The 26,959-nt window shown below is 36.8% G+C and overlaps 1 protein-coding gene across 2 annotated transcripts in view; it reads left to right on the top strand.

The window, feature by feature from the left end:
- Wdr47 (WD repeat domain 47) overlaps positions 1 to 26,263 on the top strand; it is a 62,917-nt gene extending 36,654 nt beyond the window's left edge. For both annotated transcript variants that reach the window (XM_010605953.2, XM_019204811.2), the window contains exons 8-15: positions 4,283 to 4,540; positions 9,925 to 10,000; positions 12,311 to 12,468; positions 16,151 to 16,320; positions 16,959 to 17,129; positions 18,051 to 18,182; positions 24,716 to 24,934; positions 25,896 to 26,263. In XM_010605953.2, the coding sequence (XP_010604255.1) occupies positions 4,283 to 4,540; positions 9,925 to 10,000; positions 12,311 to 12,468; positions 16,151 to 16,320; positions 16,959 to 17,129; positions 18,051 to 18,182; positions 24,716 to 24,934; positions 25,896 to 26,038 (1,327 nt within the window). In that variant the 3' untranslated portion in view covers positions 26,039 to 26,263. The remainder of the gene's footprint in view (positions 1 to 4,282; positions 4,541 to 9,924; positions 10,001 to 12,310; positions 12,469 to 16,150; positions 16,321 to 16,958; positions 17,130 to 18,050; positions 18,183 to 24,715; positions 24,935 to 25,895) is intronic.
- The last annotated feature ends 696 nt before the right edge of the window (positions 26,264 to 26,959 follow it).

Raw genomic sequence — 26,959 nt, 5'->3', positions numbered from 1 at the left:
TTTGTTTATTTTTTTGGTACCGGGGATTGAACTGGGGTCCCTGCGCTTGCAAGGCAATCGGTGGAACCAGTGAGCTAAATCCCCAGCCTAGAAAGGAATTATTTTGAAGCTATTTAAAGAATTTAACAACTGCAACTTCCCTTGTCATTTAAAAGTGTCACATGGAATTGTCGTGTTTTCCTCTGACCATATACTGAGTGTTTAGTTTTTTCCTTCTCCCCTAAACAAGTAGAGCAAAAGAATGGTAGTTCATCCTATAGGCTGGAACTCAACTGCCAGGTGGATCCAGCTGTGACCAGGGTATTTGAGGACCTAGGGCAGTGATGGTGAACCTTTTAGAGCTTTCAGTGATGATAAATGGCCTGATCCAACACACATGCCATAGGTTCACCACCACTGACTCAGGGGAAGCTACTTAGTTTCATTTTGTTTCCTCATGTACTTCACAAAGCTGCCATAAGTATTGAATGAATTAATCTATGTAAAGTGCTTGGAATGGTTCCTGGCACATTGTAAACACCATATTGGTTGCTGCTATTTTTATAGTTATTAAGAGTGCTTACATCTACAGATTCATCCAAGCACAGTAGTGTGTCCCTATATTTCTAACTAAGACTTGGGAGGCTGATCCTGGGGGCTCACTTGGGCAACACAGTGAGACCTTATCATAAAAAAACAAAAACAACAGCAGCAACAAAAGAAAAACCTCTAAAGATTGTTTTGGATTTAATATATAAAAGATAATTCTTATAATTTGGCCCAAATGGTATGAACAGTAATGTTTTAAATTGTAGGAGGAATATACATGTTTTTAAAAGTCAATTTTGGGCTGGAGTTGTAGTTTAGTGGCACTGTGTCTGCCTGGCAAGTGCAAGGTCCTGAGTTAGATCTCTGATACTGCAAAATAAATAAACAAAACAAAAAACAAAGTCAATAAACCAAAATATGTATGCATATTATTTATATCTTTATTTCAATGAACAAAGGCTATTGAAAGGTTAAATGAGATAATACATGTAAAAGTACTTAGAACAGTTTCTGTTCTAAGGGTATTTGAGAACCTAGCACATAGGAAATATAGTGTTGGTTCCATGATCATGATTAGGCACTTACAGTGGTGACTCTCAGTTCTTCTGCTTCACACTCTGTTGTTCAAGTCAGTGAGCCTAAAACCGATCCTGTCTTCAAACCTTCACCCAGTAAGTGTTTGTAGTGATAATCTCAAGAGTCTAAGTAGGCTAAGCATGGTGGCACACACCTGAAATCCTAGCTACTAGGAAGTCTGAGGTAGGAGGATTGTAAGTTTGAAGCTGGCCTGGGCAACAATAGTGAGATCTTGTCTCAAAATAAAAAGGGCTGGAGATATAACTCAACTGTAGCCCTAATTTTAATCCTCTGTACTGTAGGGAAGGAAAAAAGAAAAAGAATCTAAGCCTCTACTCATTTAGAGACCATTTTATTACCAACTCAGACCAAGTCAGTACTTGTCAGAATTACCCTCCTCTGATGAATTGCTACTTTACGTTTTTGAAAGTCTTCTTCATATCCATAAAATTCATAGGTGCAGTTTGACTTTCCAAACAGTTTGTTTGTTTCAGTGAAAGAAGTTATCCAGTGATGATTTAGAATATGAGGTGGCAAGGTTCTGTGACTGCAGTAATCATAGAGATAGGCTTCCTCACAATAAGTCAGACTGTTCAAAGGTTATCCTTTTTTAAAAGATAGTCACAAATACTTAAATGATTTAGGTGCAGTTTAAAACAAACTAGCTTGTTTCCTTCCTTCTTCCCTCCTTCCTCCCCTTCCTGTCTTCTTTCCCCTCCCTGCTCTCTGTCTCTGTTGAACACATGACTTCATGGTTGCCCCTCAGTCACATCTTCAGGCCTTTTTTGTTTTCTTTTGAGTCCAGGTCTTACTGATTTGCCCAGTATGGCATCAGACTTCCCACCTCAGCCTCCTAAGTAGGTAGGTTGGTGAGTGTGCACCACCACTCTCCACATGTTTTCAGTTTCTTTAGTGATCAATTTAAAATTATGTTGAAAGGAACGTGTTATAAAAACCCATAAGGTATCCAAGTCTATAATTGTGTAAGTTTTTGCAAATTTGTTTCACGTAAATTCTGTCATTCTCTTAACCTTTTTAAAGTTTATTTTCTGACCCTTTCATGTAATTTTGGGTTTTCGTTTTTGTTTTGTGATGTTGGAGATTGAGCCTGACTGATGGTCAGGCACTCTGCCACTAGGGTACATTCCCAACCACCTTATATAATAATTTTGTTCAATTCTTTTTTTCTAGACTCTTAGTTGTATGTATCCGAGTGTGCACCAGGAGTTTAAGGCACCTGAGCAATACCAAGGACAAACAATTGAAATAGAATCTTTAAATTAAAATGTACTTTTCCCCCTTAATATTTTGTTCTTCCATATCATTCTTGCAGCAGATCATTGCTTGCAGATTTAAAATTTGCTGCTTCTTTCCAAGAGTCATAAGAGGAAGACAAATATGTTATGTAATAGAACTTATTAAAATTTCAGCTATTACTTAGTAAAGGTTTTCTTTTACTATTTTCATTTCATCTCCCCCTCCACACAATAGAAAACTATTCTGCCATAGTCATTTCTTTTGAGATAGTCTCACTATGTTGTCCAAGCTGGCCTCAGATTCCTATGCTCAACAGATCTTTCTGCCTCAGCCTCCCCAGGAGCTAAGACTACTGACACATCCTGCACTGGGCACTTGATAGGATTTTTATTAACAGTACTACACTGTTACTTTATATTTCTTATTTTTATTAATACAATTATAACTGATATCAGTGATTTGGTACTTAATATAGACATATTCTGCCCTTATCACATCCAACCTTCCCAGCACTCGGGAGGCTGAGGCAGGAGGATTGCTGTGAGTTCGAGACCAGCCTGGGCTACATAGTGAATTCCAGGTCAGTCTCAACTTTACAGTGAGACCCTGTCTCAAAAAAAATAAAAAACAAAGCAAAACAAAACAAAAAACCAAAATACAAAAAACAAACATCCAACCTTATTATGCCAAAATGATGTGCTAGCATTTTAAGGATATTTTATACTTAATTCAGTATTTCCCAAATTTATTAGACCTCAGGCCCCTTTTTCTGGGGAACTTTTCACAAGATTAATGTTTCATAGAGTACAACTTGAGAAATGCTGCCTAATTAAAATTTGTAACTGATAACCATTTAGCAAAGGCCAATTCCTTTAATAATATTGATTGCTTTTTAGAGTCTTTAAAAAAACCTTAAAATATATACACACACAGTATTTAATGTAAGAAAATTAGAAATTCTGTGAACCCCAACACATTTTAGTAATCATGTGTCTTGTTTTGGTCCTCTCATGTTGACTCTAGGCTCTGGGAAGTAATACTGGGTTAGTTTTAGGTCTAAATCTTTTGTTTGAAATAGGGTCTCACATGACATTGCTGGCCTCAAACTCACATCCTTCTGCTTTAGCCTTCCTACTGCTGGAATTACAGGCATGGTTCACCAAGCCCAGCTCCTAGGTTTAAATTTTAAGGAAGGTCGGCAGCCTCCTTTTTGTTTTTATAACCCTGAGCCCAAAATAGGGAGTCAGGCCACACTGATGGAGAGACCAGAGAAGAAAACAACCCTTAGTCTTCTTGTTTTCCTACCACTTTTATCTCTAATGTCTAGATCAAAGCCTGGCAAATCACACTTACAGAATGAACTATCAGTGAATGAAAATAGTGAGTGAATGAAAACGCGTAAGTGAATTGTAGGGATGCTGCTTTAATTTTACTCCATAATGGCCTATTACAGCCATCCATTTCCTAGTTGACATTTTACTACAGATAGATGGAATGAAATAGCTTGTTTTGTTGGTGAAAATTTTAATAGTGGTAATGCTACATTTGACTATATTTGGAAATTCAGAGTTTATGTTTTATATGATAAGCACGTATTGTACTACTGAGCTATATACCCCTAATCGCAAGTTGTTCTAAATTAAAAATTAAACTGAAGTTACATTGGGGAAGAATTTTTTTTCTGTTTTTATGATAAAAAATGCTTTTAAAAAGCTATTATACTTATCTCCTGTACTGTGTAGTACTATGGGAAATTTTGGACCTTTTAGCATCTTGAATGTATTTTAAATAGAATGATAATCATTTTAACACAAATTTATCATAGATTATATGTTATATATGCATTTTTTCAAAGTTTATATTCAATATATTAGGAATGTAATTTTTTGTTTTAAATTACTTGCATTCTTTAATTTTATAGGTCCATTCAAAAACTTGGTGAATTAAATATTGGAATGGATAGCCTTGGTAATGAGGTTTCAGTGCTCAACCAGCAGTGTAATGGGAGCAAAGGCAATGGATCTAATAGTTCTTCTGTGACTAGTTTTGCTACACCTCCCCAAGATACCAGTCAGAGGTTAATACATGATGCCTCAAATATTCTCACAAGCACGCCTCAAAACCCTGGATCAATAAATCACATCCCTTTGCTAGAGGAGTCACCTACTGGAAACCAAATGTAAGTGCTCAACTTTGTAAAACCTGGAAATAGTAACTTCCTACTAAATAAATAGAAATTTAGAAAATTGAGCTTCTCTTTGGGGCCTTAAAAAGAAAAGTATTTAGAGCTCACTACCTCCAAAAGTTTTTTTCTGAACTGCCTTCATTTATCTATATTCGATTTTACCAACTTCTGAATATGTTTATAGTCATAATTTTCCTTTTGTTTTTCTTTTTGCTTCCTTACCACCACCAAAGCGATTCTTTAAGCAATTTTATAAGCCATCTTAGACTTCCTGAAGTTTTAGAGTATATATTTTCCTTGAATTTCTCTTTTTCTTGCCACTGGCATCTTTCAACAATCTTAAAACTCTCAGACTTTTTGGACACAGGAGGATGTTTTATAACACGGTAGAATGATTGCAGGAAAACAATTTTGGTAGCTCTGACACTTCAGCAATTGAAGACTTGGCATGTTTTCACTGCCAGACAAATTTTATCTTGCTATCATTAGAAAACAAGTGTTAATTTATGCAGGGGAAAAGGTTAAGGAGCACTTTCTTTTATAAATTTTAATTCATTAATTTTATTGGTACATTTTAGGTATACAGTATACTAACATTCATTATTGGGAATTTTTTTTTCATTATTGGGACTTTTTACCTTTACATAATATATCTTGGTTCTTATTTTTTTTTCCTTTCCCCTGCCCTCCCTTCAACCCCTCTGTATTTACAAAGACTTTGTTTTCATTTTTTTCCTTTTCTCATGTTTTTTTCTCCCTTCTTTCTTTCCCTCTGCCCCCCCACTTCTCCCTCCCCTTCCCCTTTGTTCCTTTTCTTCCTGTTTCACATTATCTGTTATATAGCCGGGCGTGGTGGCGCATACCTGTAATCTCAGCACTCAGGAGGCTGAGGCAGGAGGATCGCTGTGAGTTCAAGACCAGCTTGGGCTACATAGTGAGTTCCAGGTCAGACTCAACTACATAGTGAGATCCTGTTTCAAAAAACCAAAAAAAAAACACCCCACATCATCTGTTATACATTTTGATCCTCATTTACACTTTCAGTTTTTCACACCAGAGAAACTATTCAGTGTTTGCATATTTGTGTCTTATTTATTTCACTTAAGAATATGGCCTCAGTGTTTATCCATTTAGCTATAAATGTCTCCAGTTTCTCATTCTTTATGGATGAGTAGTACTGTATTAAAAAAAAATACATATTTTCTTTATCCATTCTCCAGTTGATGGGCAATTGGGCTGTTTCCAAGATTTAGCTATTACAAACTGTGCCACTGTGAACATGAGTGCACATATATAGCTGTGGTATGATTCTTTTAATTCTTTTGGGAAGATAACCTAGCAGGGGAAAAGCTGGGTCAAATAGGGCCTCTAATCCTAGTTGTTTGAGGTATCTCCATATTGATTTCCACAGCGGTTGCACCAGTCTACACTCCCGCAAGCAGTGGAGAAGGGTTCCTTTTTCCTATAGCCCTGCCAGCATTTGTTATGGGTTGATTTCTTGATAGCAGCCATTCCTTCTGGGGTGAGGTGAGATGAGAAAAAAAGTCCAAAAATTCATTTGGAACCAGAAGATGCCTAGAATAGCAAAAGCAGTTCAAGGCAACAAAGACAAGATAGCCAAAATCACAATCCCCAACATGAAGCTATACTGCAAAGCCACTGTGATTAAAAACAGCATTGTACTGGCAAAGAAACAGACGTGAGGATCAGTGGAACAGACTAGAAGATTCAGAAACAACTCCAGACACACTCAGCCACCTCATCTTTGACAAAGGAGCCAAATACCCTCACTGGAGGAAAGATAGCCTCTTTAATAAATGGTGCTGAAAAAATTGGATTTCACCTTGCCAAAGATTAAAACTAGACCTATATCTCTTACCATGCACTAAACCAAAATTGAAGGGGATTAAAGATCTAAATATTAAAACAGAAACACTAAACTGGTTGGAAGAGAGGTTAGGTAGAACTCTTTTCATTTAATTTTTTAAAAAAGATTTTTGTGGTACAGGAGATCGAACTCAGGACCTTGCACTTGCAAGGCAAGCACGTTGCCACTGAGATAAATCCCTGACCCTGGGTAGAACTCTCGAAGACACTGGCATAGGAAGATTTTGTGAACAAAACCTGTTGCGCATGAACTAGCACAAAGAATCAACAAGTGGGATCTCTTCTTATTAAAAAGCTTCTGCACAGCAAGAGAAAGCAACAACAGAGTGAAGAGACAGCCCACAGTGTGGGAAAAATTTTTTACCAGTTATTCCTCAGACAAAGATCTGTTATCTAGAATGTATAAAGAATTTAAAAAAAAATCAAACCTCTCAAATTTAAAGACCCAATCTAAAATGGATCTGGGGCTGGGGATTTAGCTCAGTGGTTCTGGCGCCTGCCTCGCAAGTACAAGGGTCCCAGTTCAATCCCTGGTTCAATCCCTGGTACAAAAAACAACAACAACAACAAAAGGGCATCTGAAATGAACCAGACATTTCTCCAACAAAAAAGTAGAAATAGCAAATAAACATATGAAAAAATGTTCAGCATCGCTGGTCATTTGAGAGATGCAAATGAAAACAGTGCTGAGATTCCACCTCACCCCAGAAAGCATTTTCTTCTGTTGTTAACATAGACCTTTTTTCATGGTGGTTTATTTAAAATATGTGTAACTGGCTTTTTTTTTTTTGGTACTGGGGATTGAACTCCAGCCCTTGCACTTGCAAGGCAGGTGGTGGCACCACTGAGCTAATTCCCTGTCCCCTTGTAACTGGCTTTTAGCACTTGGATGTTTATAGGAATTAGCCTTATAATTAATATCAAGCTACTTTTACTTCAGAAGTATGTTTCTCTAATATTACTTCTTTATTACAGTTCGCATATACTGGTTTTGATTACTCCCAAACTATAACTTAAATTTTAAATTCAAATTTAAATTTTTATCAACATAATGTACATATATGGTTTTAAAAAACCAAATAGTACTCAAAGGCTTAAAATTAAACAGTCATCTGTCCTACCCAACTTTGTCCATTTTAAAAATTTCCTATAAGTTGCTATTTTCGACCCACTTGTGTGTTTCTTTTGCTGTATATTGCCACATTTCTGAAAAACATGATTCTGTTACCATTTTTATTCTCCAGTGATTCCCTATCATTCAAATAGAATGATAGGGAAAGAACTCACATTATACTTTGTCTACTTCTTTCATATATATGAATATATATATATATATGTGTGTGTGTGTATATATATATGTATATATATATATTAAAGTCAGTATTCAGTGTTTACTATGTCCTTGTGAAGATTATTTATAACTGGGTCATATAGTATGATGACATTTCCTTCTCATACAGCTACTTATTGTATGAAATTGCCTTAATTTGGTGTGCACACATGCTTAATTTCTTAGTATCTGTTTTTTTGAGACAGGGTTTCACTACATAGTTGAGACTGACCTGAAACTCACTATGTAGCCCAGGCTGGTCTCCAACTCACAGCGATCCTCCTGCCTCAGCCTCCTGAGTGCTGGGATTACAGGCGTGCTCCACCACGCCTGGCTCTTAGCATCTGTTTTTAAACTCTGCAAATGCTTTGACAACTATAAAATCATAAAACTCCTCTCATTGTAGTAAAAAAAAAAAATCAGTAATTTTTGCATTTCATTTTTTTTTTTCCTCCTGGGAGATATCTGTCCAGGATCATGCTTTTTGGGGATGGATATCGGGGATCAAAGTCAGGTCCTTGCACTTGTGAGGCAGGCGGCAGCACCACTGAGCTAAATCCCCAGCCCTCCCCAGGATCATTCTTGCTTCACTTCATGTTTGTTGCTCCTAGAACATTTCATACAGATCTAAAGAATCCTGGCACTTTCCTCACCATTTTTTTCTGGGATTTCTTTTGCCTTTTCCCCATGTTGAAGCCTGTTTGTAGAATCTCATGTAGTTTACTGAAAAGGGATATATCATAGGTAAAGTTTCTGAGACCGTGCTGTCTAAAAATGTGCTCAATGTATGTCATGCTTGATTTGTTAGTACAGAATTCTAGGATGAAAATAGTCCCTCAGTATTTCATAAGGCACTGCTACAGGATCTTCTAATTTCAATGTTTTTTTGTTTTGGATTTCTTTGCAGTACTGGGATTGAACTGAGGACTTCACACATACTAGGCAAGTGGTCTACCACTAAGCTACTGCAAATCTCCCTTTTTGGAGACAGTCTTAATTGCTCAGGCTTCAGTGTTCTTTTTAAGTAGTCTGATGCTATTTTCTTGATCCTTTGCATGAGGCCTCTTGCTTTTTCTATTTTGGAATTTTTCAATTCCTCCTTTTTCCTGATGTGTGTGTGAAATATATCATGTGAAAGTAATCTATTTTCTTTTATTCTGCTGAATACTTCATAGACTTTTTAAAGCTGGAAACTTAAATTTTGAGAAATTGAAAATATTATTTTGCTATTTCTTCATCTTCATTTTCAATTTTTTTCTGCCATCATATTTTCATTTTCAAAGGCTCTTATTTCTCTACATTTTTCTTTTAAAAAATAGCTGACGCTCTTATTTCCAGTATTCATTATTTCCTTATGTCTGTAAGGATTATAATTATATTTTTATAGCTTTATTCCCTGAATTGCTTTTATTCTGAGATCTTTTTTCAGTTTTAGTCTGTAACTTTTATTTAGAATGTTTAATTGTCTGGAAATCTTAGGCTAAGTGAGTAAGACATTTAAAAAGAGAGAGAAGCCAGGTGTGATGGCACATACTTGTAATCACAGCACTTGGGAGGCTGAGGCAGGAGGATCACTTGAGTTTGAGGTCAGCCTGGGCTACATAGTGAGTTCAAGGCTGGTCTACACTACATGGCAAGACTCTGTCTCAACAAACAAACAAAAACAAACACACACACAAATACAAACTTACTGGAAGGAAGAGCTACACATAGGTGGATTTGTCTACCTTTGGCCTCACAAAAGTCAAAGTGACTGAGTGGAAATATTGTTTTACTAAGGAATCCTCAACTCTCAATTTCAGTTAGTTTTTCTCTTGGGTCAGATAATTTTCCTCAACAGCAGTCTCCAGGGTCTGGTTGGGGTAGCAAGCAGTTAAGCATTGCAAACAGGTTGCTGGAGCTAAGGAAAAGAGGGGTACTTGACTTCTTACTGTAAAATGTGTGAATTTAATCTTCTTTCCAGAATGACTCTTCATCTCCTTCTTACAACTGTCCTTGGTGTAACTGAATCCTGGGCCTCTCAAATGTTCCAGAAAGTAGTACTGAGTGGAGTTAGCAAGAATTATTTGCTAAAAGGAAAAACTAAAGATTGAAGGCCTACATTAATTTAGTTTCGTTTTGCTATTCAGAGTAAACTTAACTTGAATTTCTGTTCCCACAGCTCTGCAGATCACCCAGTCACTAAGCCATCTCTTGGCGATTCTTCAGGGAGTCTTTCACGGTCGAGAGGGGAAGAGGTAATACTTGGGGAAGCAGCGTTTAGTGTTGTTATATACATTTGCCAATGTCATCAAGGAATTCTCACTTCAAATAAACCATTTTTTTAGAAAGGGTCTTTATTTATTTGTTTATTGTGGTATTGGGGATCAAACTCAGGACCTTGCGCTTGCCAGACGGGCTCAGCACCTCTGAGCTGCTGCATCTCCAGCTTGAAAGGTCATTATTTTTGATATGGTATTTACCGCAGGGTAGACCTCTCACTGGACTAAGTGGAGAGGTGGCTCTAGAAAGCACTTCATGTCAATGGCCCAGTAGTGAGTGGGCACATTAACTGGGATTCTAACCAGGATTCTGAACGGTTCTCTGAACTTCGTGATTTGTTTGTTCAGATATATCTGTTGGGCTTCTCATCGGTCTATCTGTGTTTTGCTTTGGAACCAGATATCTTTTCCTAATATCTTATTTTCTAGAAAATTCAAAATTTAACCCCGTAAACAAAGTTGCTTTTCAGATGCTTATAGGGGATCAAACAAGTATATAGATGAAGTCAGTCATTTTCATAAGTGCATAAGAATATTTATCCCTGTACAAAGACATATGTAACTCCATTGTTTGTAGTTCTTTTGGTGTTTTTTTGTTTTGTTTTGTTTTTTTGTTTTTTTTGGTACTGGGGATTGAACTCAGGTCCTTGCGCTTGCAAGGCAGGCCACCGAACTGCTGAGCTAAATCCCCGGCCCTCTTTTGGTTTTTAAGAAAAGCTAGAAATTGAGATTTTTGTGTGAAGTTTCCTATTTTATAAATGGCTACAAATTTTTAAAAATTTAAAACACTGTAGAATGGCAAATAAAATCAAATTCTGTGGCTTTTTTTATTCAGTAACCCTTCCTTAGTAATTAATTAACAATGTGCTATAGGCCATACAGTCATTCCTCTGCTTTACTCTTCTCCATGCTATTCACTTCCTTCTATGTGGATTGGTAGAAAATGTAACATTTCTAGTTAAATATATGTAAATAACAATTCAGTTATATAAGAAAAACAGTGTGATAAGAGTTTTGCCTTCCGCTGTCCCAGTGAGGATGTATTGCAAGGATACATAAAGGCTTGGGTGGAACCAGGTGTGGCACATGCCTGTAGTCTCTGCACTTTGGGTACCTGAGGCAGCACAGCTTGGTTTACTTCCACCTGTCTCAAAAAAGGGCTGGGGATGTAGCTCAGTGCAAAGGCGCTGGGTTCAATCTGCAGTACCACAGAACAAAACCACGATAAGAAAACACAAATGCTACAATTTGGGTAATGAGAGGCATAGTCTCTTCACTGGTACAGTTATTACAGTCCCAGGGCTCTGGGGATACAACCAGAGCTGAAGTGATTTGACTTTTGTGTGCACTTGACACGTATACTTCTCACAGACAGAGTTTGGATGAGTTCATTAACCCCAACCTGTCTGGATTTCCCTGTTGCAGGTCCAGTCAGTCATGATCAAGGTGACAGTATGCTTTCAGCTGACGCCAATAGCAGTTGTACAAGTTTTTATAGAGAACTATTTCAACTTCTTTAGAAGGGAGCTGTGCACAGATAGTTCAAAATGAACATGAAACTCAAATAAAATGTTCTGATTAAAATCATTTTTATTGTTTTAGAATAGCATTTTCCAATTTCAGTTTGAAATATGAAAGTATTCATTGATGGCGATAGCAGTAAACTTTCTTTTTTAACCTTAAGTTGGTTTACTAGTCTTCCTTTCTTCATTATTTTCTTCTCTCCCTCCCTCCCTTTTTAAATTTCCATTCTTTTCTTCCTTTCTTTAATGAAGAAGTCTCACTTTTGCCCAGGCTGGTGTCACACATCCTCCTACCTCAGCTTCCCAATTGACAGCTCAGTTACATTCTCTTCTAAATTCAAATGATGCTATGTTGTTTTTGTTAGAATGTCTGTATTATGACCTATTTTTCCCCTTCAGTTAAAGAGAACTTAATAAGGGAATGCATATTTAATCTTATATTTTGCTTTAATCAAGAAAAACTTGCATGTTTATGAACTGTCTGACTTTGGTTTAGCAATGATTAAAAAAAAACAGGGTTAGTTTGGATTTGTTACATAAAATATTACAGGTAATAAATGTGAAGTGAACAAACAGGAATAATACAGTTCAAATGAATTTAAAATGGGATAAGGGCCAGGAATAAGTGCAAGGCCCTGAGTTCAATCCCCGGTAGCCAAAAATAAATAAATAAATAAACAAACGAATGAGTAAATAAATAGAATATAAATTCTTTCAAATTCATTTTTTTATAGGATGACTTTTATATTCATTCTTCCCATAGGATGACAAATCAAAAAAGCAGTTTGTTTGTATTAATACCTTAGAAGACACGCAAGCTGTTAGAGCAGTGGCTTTTCATCCAGGTGGTAGTCTATATGCCGTTGGTTCAAATTCAAAAACTCTGAGAGTATGTGCCTATCCAGAAGTAATTGATCCAAGGTAAGAATAGATGGTTTGTTTGTATTACCATTCTTGCCTTTGTTGTAATTGCCATTCAGTTGGGTTTCAAGTCTTTCTTCCTTTAAGCTTTATTTTTTAATGCTTAGGAAATATACTTCAGTGATCAATTTTACGATTTCCCCCATAAAAATTTTAAATTAAATAATATTTAGTACTCTAGTCTTCCTTATTTCTGACTTTATATTTTATTTTTTATCTGGAAAATCTCTTATATTCCAGTTTAGTTATCTAAGATAAAAATAAAGTAAGGCTGTATACTGATGGAGAAAATAAACGTTTCTTAAAGTAGTTTCAGAGAACTATATGAAATTTCTGATATTTGACCATTTCAAACCTACAAAAATTAAGTCTTTATTTGATTAATGTAGCAATGATTTAACACTATTTTACCATGTTATGGGATTTGAAAATAAGCCATGTCTTTAAAGACATATCATTAAAAATAATCTGGGGCCGGGCATGGTGGCACATGCCTGTAATCCCAGCACTCGGGAGGCTGAGGCAGGAGGATCGCTGTGAGTTTGAGACCAGCCTGAGCTACATAGTGAGTTCCAGGCCAGTCTCAACTCCATAGTGAGACCCTGACTCAACACCCCCACCCCCCAAAAAAGCTGAGTATAGTGGTGCATGCTGTAATCCCAGCACTTGGGAGATTGAGGCAAGGGTAGCACAAGTTCCAGGCCAGCCTGGACTACATAGTGAGCACAAGTCTTAAATAAAGAGGACATGTTTATTATTATTTATAGCTCAGTGGTAGAGTGCCTAGCATGCACTATTGGCTAGGGATGTAGCATGGTGGTAGAGCAGTTGCCTAGCATGCACGAGACCCTGGATTCAATCTCCAGTACTGGGAAAAAAAGGAAAAAATATCTATTTGGTAGATTTTATGATAAGTGAAATGAATGCCACAAAAGGAATTGTTTTCAAACCAGTAGACAAAAATACACAAAAACCTATAATCTTTAAAACTTTTAGTTATAAAAAGTGCTACATGTCACAGTATATTTTAGCCTTTAAAAAATACTCAAATGTTACCTAATTTAGGAAACAGAATTATGGGATTTTTCAGTTATTTGCACTTTTTTTTAAAGCTGTCTATATGTCTAAAATCAGTCATTTTGACTTTTAGACTAAGATAGTACTTAAAGACTGGAAGAGGAATAATAGGACCTATGTTAGGTCATAGTGTTATAATTATTAGCTCATTGTATATTAAGTAGAAATCCATGACAGAGAAAAGGCAGAATTCTAGACAAGGGAGTAGAAAATAGCAATAATTATAAAGGCAGAGCCAAAGACTTGTGTGTGTAGAGTTAACCAGATTTTAAGTTAGCTATTTCTCAGCTTTTTTCTTCTTCTGGTACAGATGTTTTGTAGACTATGGAAAAACTGGCTTTTATGAAGATGCATTTATTTAGCAACTATCTATTGAACTCCAGTGTGCTAGGTTTTAGGTCTAGTTGTACACAAAACAAACGTGTTTGTTGACTTTATAGAATTTCCCATTTAGAGGGTAAAATGGAGGTTATGCCAGTAAACACAAAAATAAATAAATGTGATGGTAGGTGTTGTGAAGAAAAATTACCTTCTGTAAGAATAAATTAAGGATGGAGTGAGGTGCAACCTGGCATGTCAGAAAAAGGGCTCTATGAGGAAAAGGCATCAGTGAAGCTGAGAGATGAGGATAAATAGAGCATAACTGTGGGGAGAGAGAAGAGACTAATAGAGAACATGAGGTGAGAAAGAGGCTGTGTGTGTGTGTTTGTTCATTCCTGGAGTTTGAATCCAGGGCCTTTACCCTGAGCTTCATTTCTGACCCCTCTTTTCCTCACTTATTTGAGCTACATCCCCGGCCTTAATTTTATTTGAGGAATTTTTAATTTTTTGTTTTGCTAAGTTGCCCAAGATGAGCTTGAATTTGTTACCCTCCTGTCTCAGGCTCCCAGACTGCTGCAATTACAGGCGTGTGACATTGTACCCAGCTAAAAGTTTGGCTTTTTGAGGAACTGAAACATTCAGATTGGTTGGAGTATGCTGAACTGCAGTGTGATAAGGCCATAGAGATCCACATGAACTTGCAGAGCTTTCTAGCAGTCATGGATTTTATGCTGAGGGCTGTGAAAAGCTGCTGAAAGTGAACAGAACAAGTGTTCTTTTGAGAAGATCACTTTGGCTGTGAATTGGGTGGTAGGAAAAGCAGATGTTAGGACAGAGGTAGGAGGATGTTTCAGTTGATGGTTAGTGTGATGGTACTGGAAATAGAACAAAATGGATTATAAAATAAAGGATAAATAGGAGTTGGTGATAAATTGGCAGTACAGATGAAAAAATCTTTTGATCTGATCTGTTCTCTAGATCAATATTAAACACTTTGTAGGTATTGAAGATTTATCAATATTTGTTGTACTTTTGGAAATTTTTCTTAATTATAAAAATTCTTACTCAGTAGTAGAGACAAGTATACCAAAAAGAATAGTTCTCAAGATTATCACAGTTGTTTCATTCATCTTTTTAAAGTATTTTAAAGTAAATCCTAGGTACTGTCTTTACCCTTTTGTCATTCAGAATGAATCTCTAGAAACATATACATTTTCTAACGTAGAAATGATTATTTTATTGTTATACTTAATTTAAAAATCTTTAGTATATAATAGTAGTGTTTTGGATTATGCAAACGATGCTGTTCCTCTACTAAACCAATGTGTGACTGTCACTGAAGGCCAAACTCTTGAGGAACGTGGCATTTGGGACCCGCTACAGCAGAGCCTCTGGTGCTCACTTCAGCAGCACATGTACAGCATAGCCACTGGCACCCCGCTCATACATCTCAATACCTCACCTTGTATTTAGCACGCTAGCCCCACTCTGTGCCACGCATGCTGCATGCTTAAGCAGCACTTTACCTACCGTGTCTTGTTTTCACTGAAGTGGCTCACCTTCCTTCACTGTTTTTTTTTTTGTTTGTTTGTTTTTTTTGGTAAAAATTCTCCCTATCCTGTAAGGTCCAGAACTGCACTGCACTAAAACAGTCTTACAGTATGTGGGTGCTCATGATAACATCTATCTCTGCTAGACTTTAAACTCTAGAAAGAGATCTTAACGTTCAATAATTTGTCCACTCATTACTTATTTCTGGTACTGGAGGTCAAATCTAGGGCATTTACACTGAAGTATATCCATCCCTTTTTATTTTGAGTTGAGTCTCGCTAAATTGTGCAGGGTGGTCTTGAACTTGCACTTCTATGTTAGCTTCTCAGTGTGCTGGGATTACAGGAATGCACCACCATGCCCTACTGCTCATACTAATTGTTTAGTAAAGTTTGTTGAATTTTTCTAATTTGGAAGCTTTATTGTCTTTTCCTTTTTATTTGAGTTTTAAAATCCATGAAAAATATGCAAATTGGAGATTCTTAAAGCTATATATCCTATTCCCTATGTGATCTGAAATGAGATTAGTGTGATATTGGCTTATAATTTAACTGTTTAGATTTTAAATATGCTTTATACTCATTTTCGTTTATGATTTAAAAAGCTGTTAAGAATCTGTTCTCTAATACACTTTTTGCTCCCTCCTTCAAGAACAACCATAATATAGAATGTTATATTAACTAATTTTAGCAAACAAGAAGGTGACATATCCTTATGTAATTTTTCTTTTCAGTGCACACGATACTCCCAAGCAGCCAGTGGTACGTTTCAAAAGGAATAAACATCACAAAGGATCCATTTACTGTGTGGCCTGGAGTCCTTGTGGACAGTTATTAGCAACAGGATCAAACGACAAATATGTCAAAGTATTGCCCTTCAATGCAGAGACTTGTAATGCAACAGGTAAGGCCCAAGTACTGCATATAAGTGGTAGCTATCCTGGCAGTGTGTATATTATACCTCCCCCATATTGTATCTGTTGTCTTTAATGAAATCTAAAAATATAATCTTAAAGGTCGTTTTGTTGTTTTCTTCGCATTTTGATTGTTTAGTAAATTCCTGTAGATATCCAGATGGTATGGTACCTGAACTTTAGAAAATTATTATCAGAAAAATAACCTTTAGTGGCTGAGAATACAGCTCAATGGTAGAGAGCATTTGCTTAGCATTCTCACAGCCCTAGGTTCATTCCCCAGCACCACAAAAAATAAAACACAACAACAACAGTAAAGCCCTTATCATAACTATCAGCATTGTGTTAATGGAGCATTTTCTAGAGAGTATCTGTCTTCTATATCTTTTTCTTTGAGATAAAAGACAAAAACATAGCTCTCCTTTAGGGATTCTAAAAACTGAACTTATATTTTGATTTCCTTGAATTCTGTGCCCTAAGTGAAGTGAAGTTGATTATAATATTAATCTTTAAGTGAAAATATAAACCATGTTACTCTACTATTATTCTTGGCCAGTTTTGAAGCAATTAAGCAATCTCAGGTTGAGCACATCTTTTTTTTTTTTTTTAATTCTTACTGCTGTTTCAGGACCAGATCTGGAGTTTAGTATGCATGATGGGACAATTAGAGACTTGGCATTTATGGAAGGTCCAGAAAGTGGTGGAGCTATTTTAATAAGTGCCGGAGCAGGGGATTGTAACATTTATACAACAGATTGTCAAAGAGGACAAGGTCTCCATGCTTTGAGTGGACATACTGGTATGTAAATCAGTCTCAAGTGGTATTTTTCGTGTTGTTTAGTTTGTGCTTTTCCCCATCTGTTTTATTTTTATTTTATTTTTATTGAGTTTATTGGTACATTCTAGGTATACAGTACAGTTACATTCACCCATTTATTTGTTTTAATAAATAGGTTTATTTCATCAAAGTGGATCATTTCAAGAAAATAAATTTTCATTTCAAAAATTTAAATTGTGAAATTTGCATAACAACAGTAATGGTAACTAACACTGATATTTTTCTTTGTGTTCAGGTCCTTTATGTATGCATATAACTCTAATTTTTTTTTTTTTTTTTTTTTTTTTTTTTGGTACTGGGGATCAAACTCCTCAGGACCTTGCACTTGCAAGGCAGGCAGTGGAACCACTGAGCTAAATCCCTGGCCCTCTTTAATCTTCACAACCATGTGATGTATGAAGTTTTAATCTCTTTTAATACATGAAGAAAGTATGGCTGAAAGGGTAAAATAATTTGCTCAGTGTTATAAGGCTAGTAAATAACAGCATTAAGGCATGATTCCAGGTCTGTCTTTTCCATGGGAAAGTTGCCGCAATTTTCATTTCAAATGATAATTTTTTTCAGTACTAGTTTTGGTGTCCTGGCATACAGAAAGAGTCTATTGTACTAATGGAGTCACCAAAGATTTTCTTTTTCAAGTATAGTTTTTTTGTTGTTTTTCTTTGTTTTTTAAAATTTGTGTTTGAGTGTAGTTTTGGTATTGTGCAGTTTTGCTGAATTTTAATTGTTAATCTGTTTGGTACCTGTAGAAGATGTCTAACATATAGTATATTTGATCTATCAGACAGTCATTTTTCCCTGTGATGAAAAGTATTTAGATTTGGACATGTTGTGGAAAGGTACTTTTCCCATAGCAGTAATTGAGTATGCGATCATTTTTAGGGCATATTTTAGCACTTTACACCTGGAGTGGTTGGATGATTGCATCTGGTTCTCAAGACAAGACTGTTAGATTCTGGGATCTTCGAGTACCAAGCTGTGTTCGAGTTGTTGGCACAACATTCCATGGAACTGGTAGGTTTTCCCTTATTTTAAGTGAATGTATGTGAAAAAGAAAATGTAAAATTACACTAGTCTACTTGTTCCTCTTGTAATGTAGTATATGTGCTGCTGAAGCAAGCACCCTCCTGCAATATAAAGAAAATAGAAACAATGAAATAAATACTTGGCATTTTGTTGATTCTTTCTAATTCTTTCAAAACACTTTCATCAGTTACCTTACTCGTAGAAATTTAGTTTAGGAAACCAAGGTCCAAGGAGATTAAATATCATGTCCCCAAACCTATTATCAGGGCAACTTTAAAACTCAAAACTTTAAAAATATTTTTAAAAATGATACACATGGCAAAAATTGAAAATGAACAAAAGAGTATACTGTTTTCTTTTTGCTCCTATTCCTTTTTTTTCCCTCTAAAGGAACAGTTTCTTACTTATTCTTCTAGAAATATTCTGTAGATATAGAACCAGGAAGAGCCGAGCGTGGTGGCACACGCCTGTAATCCCAGCACTCGGGAGGCTGAGGCAGGAGGATCGCTGTGTGTTTGAGACCAGCCTGGGCTACATAGTGAGTTCCAGGTCAGTCTCAACTACGTAGTGAGACCCTGTCCCAAAATAAAACAAAGAAAAAAAAAACCCAAAAAAAGAACCAGGAAGTTTATTGATATAATAATCTCCCTTTGGTAAACGCACAAGCATGTGCGCACACAGACAAATGGTAGCATATAATGCAAATTGTGCTTTTCATACTCTACAGTTATCTTGGATGGTTTCATGTAAACTGAAGATGTTGTTCTTTGCATTATATCACCTTTGAAAACACTGATATCTAAGAGTGACATAGTTTTCTGCCATTGTCTTTATTGTACTTTAGAATGCCTTTCTTCCTTTGTTGTTTTTAATAGGCTGCTTTACATTTTTTGATGGGTATTTTTAGATGCCTTGTTTATTTTTTTGACTTTCATGAACCTTTTTCTATATTTCCATTCAAATGAGATATGATTTCCTACAGCAAATTCGAGCCTGGAATAAAAGCCACAGGTGTATGATTAATATTTGTGTGTGTGAATATGTGACCATCGATAGTGTAGCTTATATTGTTAGCAGAATAAATACATAACACAGTTTCAAGAATCAAACAGCTCTGTAGGGATTATGAAGAAAAACAGCACTGGGCTGGGGATGTAGCCTAGTGATTTAGAACTTCCATAGCGTGTGCAAGGCCCTGGGTTCAACCTTAGCACCGCAAAAAAGAAAGGGATGAAGGGAGAAAAGAAAGGAAAACAGTGATCCCCTTGGAACTGGCTCTTACCTTTCAACTTCTGCTTTGTTTCCTGTTTCTTAGAGGCAATCATTTTTAAAGTTTATAGCATTTTTCTTTTTTTTTTTTTTGGTACTGGGGAATGAACTCAGGACTCCACGCTTGCCAGGCAGGTGTGGTGCCACTGAGCTAAATCCCTGGCCCTAGTGTGTTTCTTTGGGGTATTCATTTTCATATGTCTAAGTAGCAGAATTATAATCATAAGCTTTTAGGGTTATTTCTTGACTTCTTAACGATAAAGGATAAAGATGTCCCTTTCTAACCCCCGTCATCCTTTTCTTTCACACGTTCTTTCCCTCTACATCTTTTCATTGTAGTTATATCAGTTTTGGTTAAATTATTATTTATTGTTTACATATTTTAACTAGGTAAATGGTATAAATTGTTTTTGCATATTATTTTGTTTTCCTTGGTGTTAGTAATTATATTTGTGCTTCATTTGCTTAGTTTCTATAAACTTACTACTAATTTATCTTCACATTATTCCATTGTCTAGATTATTTTCATGCCTTTTTTTCTTCATTTCAGACTTTTATCTTTCTCTCCCTTCTCTTACAGAATTGTGTTCTTCTTTACTGGATCTTTCTTCTTCTGTACCATATACATACAAAAACTTTACAAAGTTAGCATTGCCAAAAGTTTCTTTTATAATGTTCTCATACCCCTCTCAGCTCTCATCCTAATTTTTGCTTCCTTTTCTTACATGGCTATCTCAGAAGTCTTGCCTATAAATACTATTACCCATTTCTTTACCGTACTTACTCATTCTTTTGATTATTAATTAATTAATTTTTGCAGAACTTGGGAATGAATCCAGAGCCTTTCCAGTGAACTCCATTCCCAAACTTTTTAATTTTTTATGTTGAGACAAGATCTTGCTTAATTTCCCAGGTTGGGCTCAAACTTGTGATCTTCTACTTTCCTGGAATTCTGGGAGTATAGCCATGTACCACCATGTCTGGCTCTTACCCTCATTCTTTAACCTACTCCATCCAAGTTGGTTCTTGTCAACACCCATTTGACAGATGCTATCTTTTTCAGGATCACCAGCAGACTTCATCTTGTCAAATCATTATATCCATTTTATTTCCACTCGAAGTGGCATAGAACCACAGTTGACCTTTCCACTTTTCTTTTGGGCTTTCCACTTTTCTCTTACTTTTTTGTATAACTACTTTACTGGCTCATCTACCTCTGCTCGGCCTCTAACTTTTGACATTCCCTGTGGCTCCAGATTTTAATCTTTATTCTTTCACTGGATGATTGGATTCATAGCCTGGGTTTAAGTATAACTCATATGCTGAAAGATCTTAATTTTTTTTGTCTATTCCAAACCTATTCTGCATCCACACTTTTAATTTAACTCTTCTTGATCTCTCCTTTTGGATATTATATAAGATATTCATACTTTAACAAAAGTATTAATTTATAATTTCTCACCCATATGTACCACCCACCCATTGTACATGTCAGAAATCCTGGAGTCTTTCTGTTTCCTTCTCTCCATCCCTCCAATATGCAATCCATGAAGAAATCCTGTTTTTTCAGCCTCAGAAATCTATCTGAAATTGTTAGTCACCTTTCCAACACTATAGCAAATACCTGAGATAAAAAATACCTCATATAAAAGGAAAAATTGGCCAGGTATGGTGGCACATGTCTATAAGACCAACCCTCTGGGAGGCTGAGGCAATTGTAAGACTGAGTCCATTGTAGGCAATTTAGCAAGACCCTGACTCAAAATATTAAAATAGCTAGAGATAGCTCAGTGCAAAGGCCTTAGGTTCAATCTCCAGTATTGAATGAGTAGAAAGGTATTTATTTTGCCTTATAGTTTTAGAAGTACTTAAATAATTAGCCTTGCTTTTGGCCTGTGGAGAGGCAGTACATCATGTTGGAAGCATGTGATGAAGCAAAATACCCACCTCATGGCCAGGGAGCAAAAAGAGAGGGAAGGGCCTAGGCTTTCATTGTTCCCTTCAAGGGTACCCCAGTGACCTGCACACCTCTTACCAGGCCCCACCTCTTTTCTTTTTCTTTTGCATTCCGGGGATTGAACCCAGGGTGCTCCACCACTAAACTATATTCCCTAGCCTTTTTTATTTTTATTTTGAAACAGTTTCCCTAAGCTGCCAGGTGGAACTTGAACTTTTGATTCTCCTGCTTCAGCTTCCCTTAGTGCTGAGATACAGGCTAGCACGATATGCCTTGCTGGGCCCCACCTCTTAAAGGTTCCTCCACTTCTCAATAGCACCATGAGCTAGAGGCGGGCCTCTAACACACGGATCTTTGGTGAGACTCTTATACAAACTGTAGCATAAATCCATGAACTTTGTTTTCTTCTTGCCACCACTCTAGGATTAACTTCCACTGTTTCTCAGCTGAACTACTGCAATAAATTCCTTACTCTGCTCTACTCTGATTTTTCCTTCTTCTGTCCCTGATCCATACAGCAGTCAAAAGTCTGAGCCCTCCTTCCCTCTCTCCTTCCTGTCCTTCCTGTTTGTCTGTATTTTATGCTGAGGATTGAACCATGGTCTTGTACTGTGCTTGGCAAGTGCTCTGCCATTCAGTCCTAGAGTCCTAGGATGTCCCCAGTCCTAGAGAACCTTTTTTTTTGGTACCAGGAATTGAACTCAGGACCTTGCGCTTGTTAGGCAGGCACCAGAACCGCTGAGTTAAATCTCCAGGCTTGTACTTTTTTTTTTTTTTCTTCTTTGTAGTATTCGGGATTGACACTGTAGTATTCAGGGCCTTCACACTGAGATTACATCATGGCTTATTTTTTAATTTTTAGAAACAGGTCCTTGTTAGTAAGTTGCCCAGGCTGGACTTGATTTTGTAATCCTTCTGCCTCAGGTTCCCAAAATGTTGGAATTGCAGGCATGTTGCATCATGCCTGGCTATAGAGTACATTAAAGAAAAAAATCTGATTACATCACACCTTGCCTAGAAGACATTGATGAATTTTCATTTCTCTTAATGTAAAGGGCAGAATCTTGAACATGACGTAAGAGGCCCTGCTTGATCTGGCTTTATATACCCTTCTGGTCTCATCTCAGATCACTTGCTTTATTTTTGGTACTGGGGATTGAACTCAGGACCTAGTGCTTGCAAGGCAGGCGGTGGAACCACTGGGCTAAATCCCGGCCCTGGATCACTTGCTTTTTTCCCTTTAAAAGTTCCTGGAACATGCCAGGCTGTTCCCATGAATTCACATGTTGCTTCTACAGCCTAAGATCTTCTTCCTCTTGTCTTCTCTTGGTTAGACCCTTCTTATCTTTAAGTCTCATCTTCAATATCACCTTGTCAACATACTTTGACTTTGGACCTCACTGTTATTTTCCCATTGCTGAACTCATCACTATTTAAAATTATGTCTGTTTTCTTATAACTTATCTCCTTCATTAGATACTAAGTTGTACTCAAGCAGCAGTGCTATATTTTATTTTCTAGAGTAGGTGAAACATCAAAGGAATAGTGATCCAGTCATGTTGTTGAACAAATGACCCTGAATTTCTGTTGACACCATAAATTTGCATGTATAAAACTAATTGCAGTATATTTCTCCTGTGAATCACCTCCCGAATCTTCCCGAATTTTGATGATGGTTCTCTCACGTCCTCATGCACTGATCAAGCAGACAAATGACATCTTAAACAATTATTGGAAGCTAGTATGTAGAAGGCTCTTTTGACATCTCGGACTTGTTTTTACTTTTTTTTTTCTTTGCCCCTCCCCAGACAGGTAATTCTCAAGGTTTTTAATCCTTTAATTTTTCCCACTGGAAAAATCATACTCATTCAGGCCCTCATTGTCTCATTATTTTTTCTGATCTCCCAGCGGTTTCCCTTCTGTAGTCTTTCCGTTTAACTTGATACATGTTTTCACTTAGATTAACCTTCCAAAATTCTTCTTAGATCATGTCATTGTTTGTTAGAAACGGGTAATGATGCTTTACTCTCTACAGAATAAGTCCAAGCCTTATAGTTTGGAACTCAAAGTTTTGACGGTCTGGCCCTAACCTGCATTTTTCTTGTTTTGTTTTGTTTTGTTTGAAACAGGGTCTCACTATGTAGTTGAGACTGACCTGGAGCTCACTATGTAGCCCAGGCTGGTCTTGAACTCACAGCGATCCTCCTGCCTCAGCCTCCTGAGTGCTGAGATTACAAGTGTGTGCCACCACACCTGGCTTACCCTGCCTTTTATATCTCAGCTTCAAGCTGCCCTTAATGTTAACTTTTATCAAACCAAGATGCTCTAGCTAGATTACTGGTGCTACTTGCCTTTCAGCGTTTTTTTAGACTTGTACTCTAAACATTTTCTCATGTAATTCTTCCTGATCATAATAGCCTGCCTTTTTTCTGTCAAAATCTCAAAAAAGGATTATTTTAAATTATGTAGATGTTTGTGTTATTTACTGCTTTACAAGATATAACTTATGTCCCTTTCTTTTGTGAAGTCTTTCTAGACTACTTTTTCTTTGTGTGTTTGTTTTTATTTTTTGAGACAGATTTCACCATGTAGTCCATGCTGGCCTCAAATTCATGGCAGTCCTGCTTTAGCCTCTCTAGTGCTAGGATTACAGGTGTGCACCAGTATGTCTGGCTCCAGACTACTTTGGTGTAAAGCAGTGTTCTTTAATCTTATTTTTATAATTGACCTCTAAGGAATAAGATTTTGTTACAGTTGAACTTTGGAAGGCCCACAAACTATTGTTAATGTTTAGGAATTTATCACACCCTACCTCCCAAGAAAAATTTTGTGTCTTTTTGGGGTAATAAACACCCCATTGAGAATGCAGGTAGGATCAGAGCTCTAGCCTTCAGACTCAGCTTATTTTCTGTTCACTTTCTGTTTATAGTAAATAATGAGTTGCTTTAGGACATTTCCTATGCTATTGTCCCAAAGCATAATTTGTTACTGAATTTCCTCAACCAGGCTCTAAGCTGTACCCTTAACCCAGAAGTGAAAACACTGGATTGGTATTGCACTATTGATATTGCTGTTCTCTGGGTTCTTTCAAATGAGAAAACAGACTTATTTCTTACAGAATCTTGCTTTATTCTTGTCTGAAGAAAACAATAATTATTGACTGATGTTTAGGGGTTTTTCATGTCTCATCAGTGCTGATAAACATTAAATCATAGTGTGTGGCTCACATAATTGACTACGTTGCAGTTTAGCTATATCAGCTTTCTATACTGACTCTTTTATTCCCTCACTTCAGGCAGTGCAGTGGCATCTGTAGCTGTAGATCCCAGTGGCCGTCTGTTAGCCACAGGTCAAGAAGATTCTAGCTGCATGTTGTATGACATAAGAGGAGGAAGAATGGTACAGAATTACCACCCTCATGCCAGTGATGTTCGTTCTGTTCGATTCTCCCCTGGAGCTCACTACTTGCTAACTGGCTCTTATGATATGAAAATAAAGGTGACAGACCTACAAGGTGAATGAGATTGACTTCCCTCTTTGTTTTTACTCTCTCCTGTTTTATTTGGGGGTCTTTGTTTTTTGTTAGTCTGGTGTGGTTGACTCTATCACATTTTAAAATATAATTTTATTAGCCAGATTACTGAGAAAGCACTAAGAGATGTTATAGCAAATTATTAAGTAAAAGTAAACCTTATTTTTATTGTTAATTTATTACAATGAGTGCTTGCTTCGGCAGCACATATACTAAAATTTATTATAATGAATCATTCTTAGATAAATGATGGATACCAGCCAAGGTGGCTGGAAACTTACTGAACCAAAGGAGAAAGACAGAAGACTAAATTTAGGGAGAAGAAAACAGGAATCAGTGATGATTCTTAGGTTCCTGGCACGAGCAAGATGGCACCATTGGTTGAGATGAGGAAAATGGGCGGGAGAGGAACAGAGTTGGGCAAGAAAGATCAAGAGTTTTGTTTTAGACGAGTTAAATTTAAGGTAACTATCAGGCATTCAAGTGAGATATCGAATGACTAAATGGATATTAGCTTGGACCTCAGTAGAGAAGTCAAAGTTGGAAAAAAAAAAAAAACGGGTATGAATTATAAGTCTGTAAGTGGCCAAAGTACAAGATGAAGTTTCAGACAAAGTGTGGTACCTAGGGAACAGGAGAAATCTGCAACTGACTCACTGGAATTCAGTAAACTTTAAGTCAGGAGGCAAAGGGAAAACAGCAATGAAGAGACCAAGATGGAATGGCACTGGACTTAGGGAGAAATCAAGTGGAGAGTTTCCCAGAGAGTGGCGGCTGTATCAGATGTTACCCAGTGATTGCTGTGTATGTTCCAAACTCTACTAGCGTGATCTTTCCCTGTGTAAACCTTTCACAGTAGTACCTTAAAGCAACAGAAAGTCTCTAAAATCAATGCATATACTTTGTTTTGTAAATGAACAATCTCTTTTCTTTTTTAATATAGGGGACCTCACTAAGCAGCTTCCTATCATGGTGGTGGGTGAGCACAAGGACAAGGTGATTCAGTGCAGATGGCACACCCAGGATCTTTCTTTCCTATCATCTTCTGCAGACAGAACTGTAACCCTCTGGACTTACAGTGGCTAGAGAGCATCTTGTGTCAGTCTATGCAGTGAAAGTACAGAGACTTAAGACTGCTGAATTGTCTACTACAAATCTGAAGAACACAGACTGAGAGGTGGTTTAGCAGGAGGAGGCCCCTTACTCTGGTGTATGCTGTTGATAGGAGGTGTTGGGCGGTGGTATTCTGCAGTGCTTTCAGTCTTCCATGTGAGCTTGTGCTGCTGTGACCTGCTGTATGTAGTTTCCTTGCCAAAGTCTGCAGAACAGCTCTTACCTTGTTGGTGTGCACGCCAAGTCAAGTGGATGATGTGTTTACGGTTTATATTACATGCACTCCTTGGTCTCTGCCTAAATAAGTTTTATATACACACTGAAACTGAATTATACTTTGTCTCTTACTACATATAATACAACCAAGTCCTTTCCAGATTAAATATAAGTGTTCAGAAATTACTTTGCTCTTCTCACAATTTCCTGTTACATCATTTGTCTTACAGAGGTCAAGATTTGATCCATTTCTCAAAATGTACATGGTTGTTTTCACTTAAGGATCATTATGGAGTTAAAAGGTGAATGGAAAACTGCTTAGTTCATTACATGGCATAGGCCCTTTTTTTCCCTTAAACCCAAGGGTATGGTACTATTTTGTCACATAATTTTGTTTCAGGATAGAAGGTAAATGTGTTTGCATCAGAAACTTGTTAATTTCAAAACTTTTTTGAATGCAACAAGATACCTCCCTTCTTAATGGCACTGTAGAAGCAGCAGCAGCAGCTGTGTGATGCAATATTTGATGGTACAGTTTTCCTCTTAGAATTAAAGACTTTGCCATAGACCATAGCATGGCTTGAATGCTATGTCTGCATGATAATTTAAAATGAAAAATTTAAACTTTGCACTCCAAAAGCTTATTTGATTTTTTTTTTTTTTTTTTTTTTTTTTTTT

This window comes from Fukomys damarensis, unplaced genomic scaffold, assembly GCF_012274545.1.
Source record: "Fukomys damarensis isolate Sample0158 unplaced genomic scaffold, DMR_v1.0_HiC HiC_scaffold_33, whole genome shotgun sequence".
NCBI lineage: Eukaryota > Metazoa > Chordata > Mammalia > Rodentia > Bathyergidae > Fukomys > Fukomys damarensis.
Note: the sequence above shows the minus strand (reverse complement) of the source record. Positions and strands in the feature narration are given on the sequence as shown.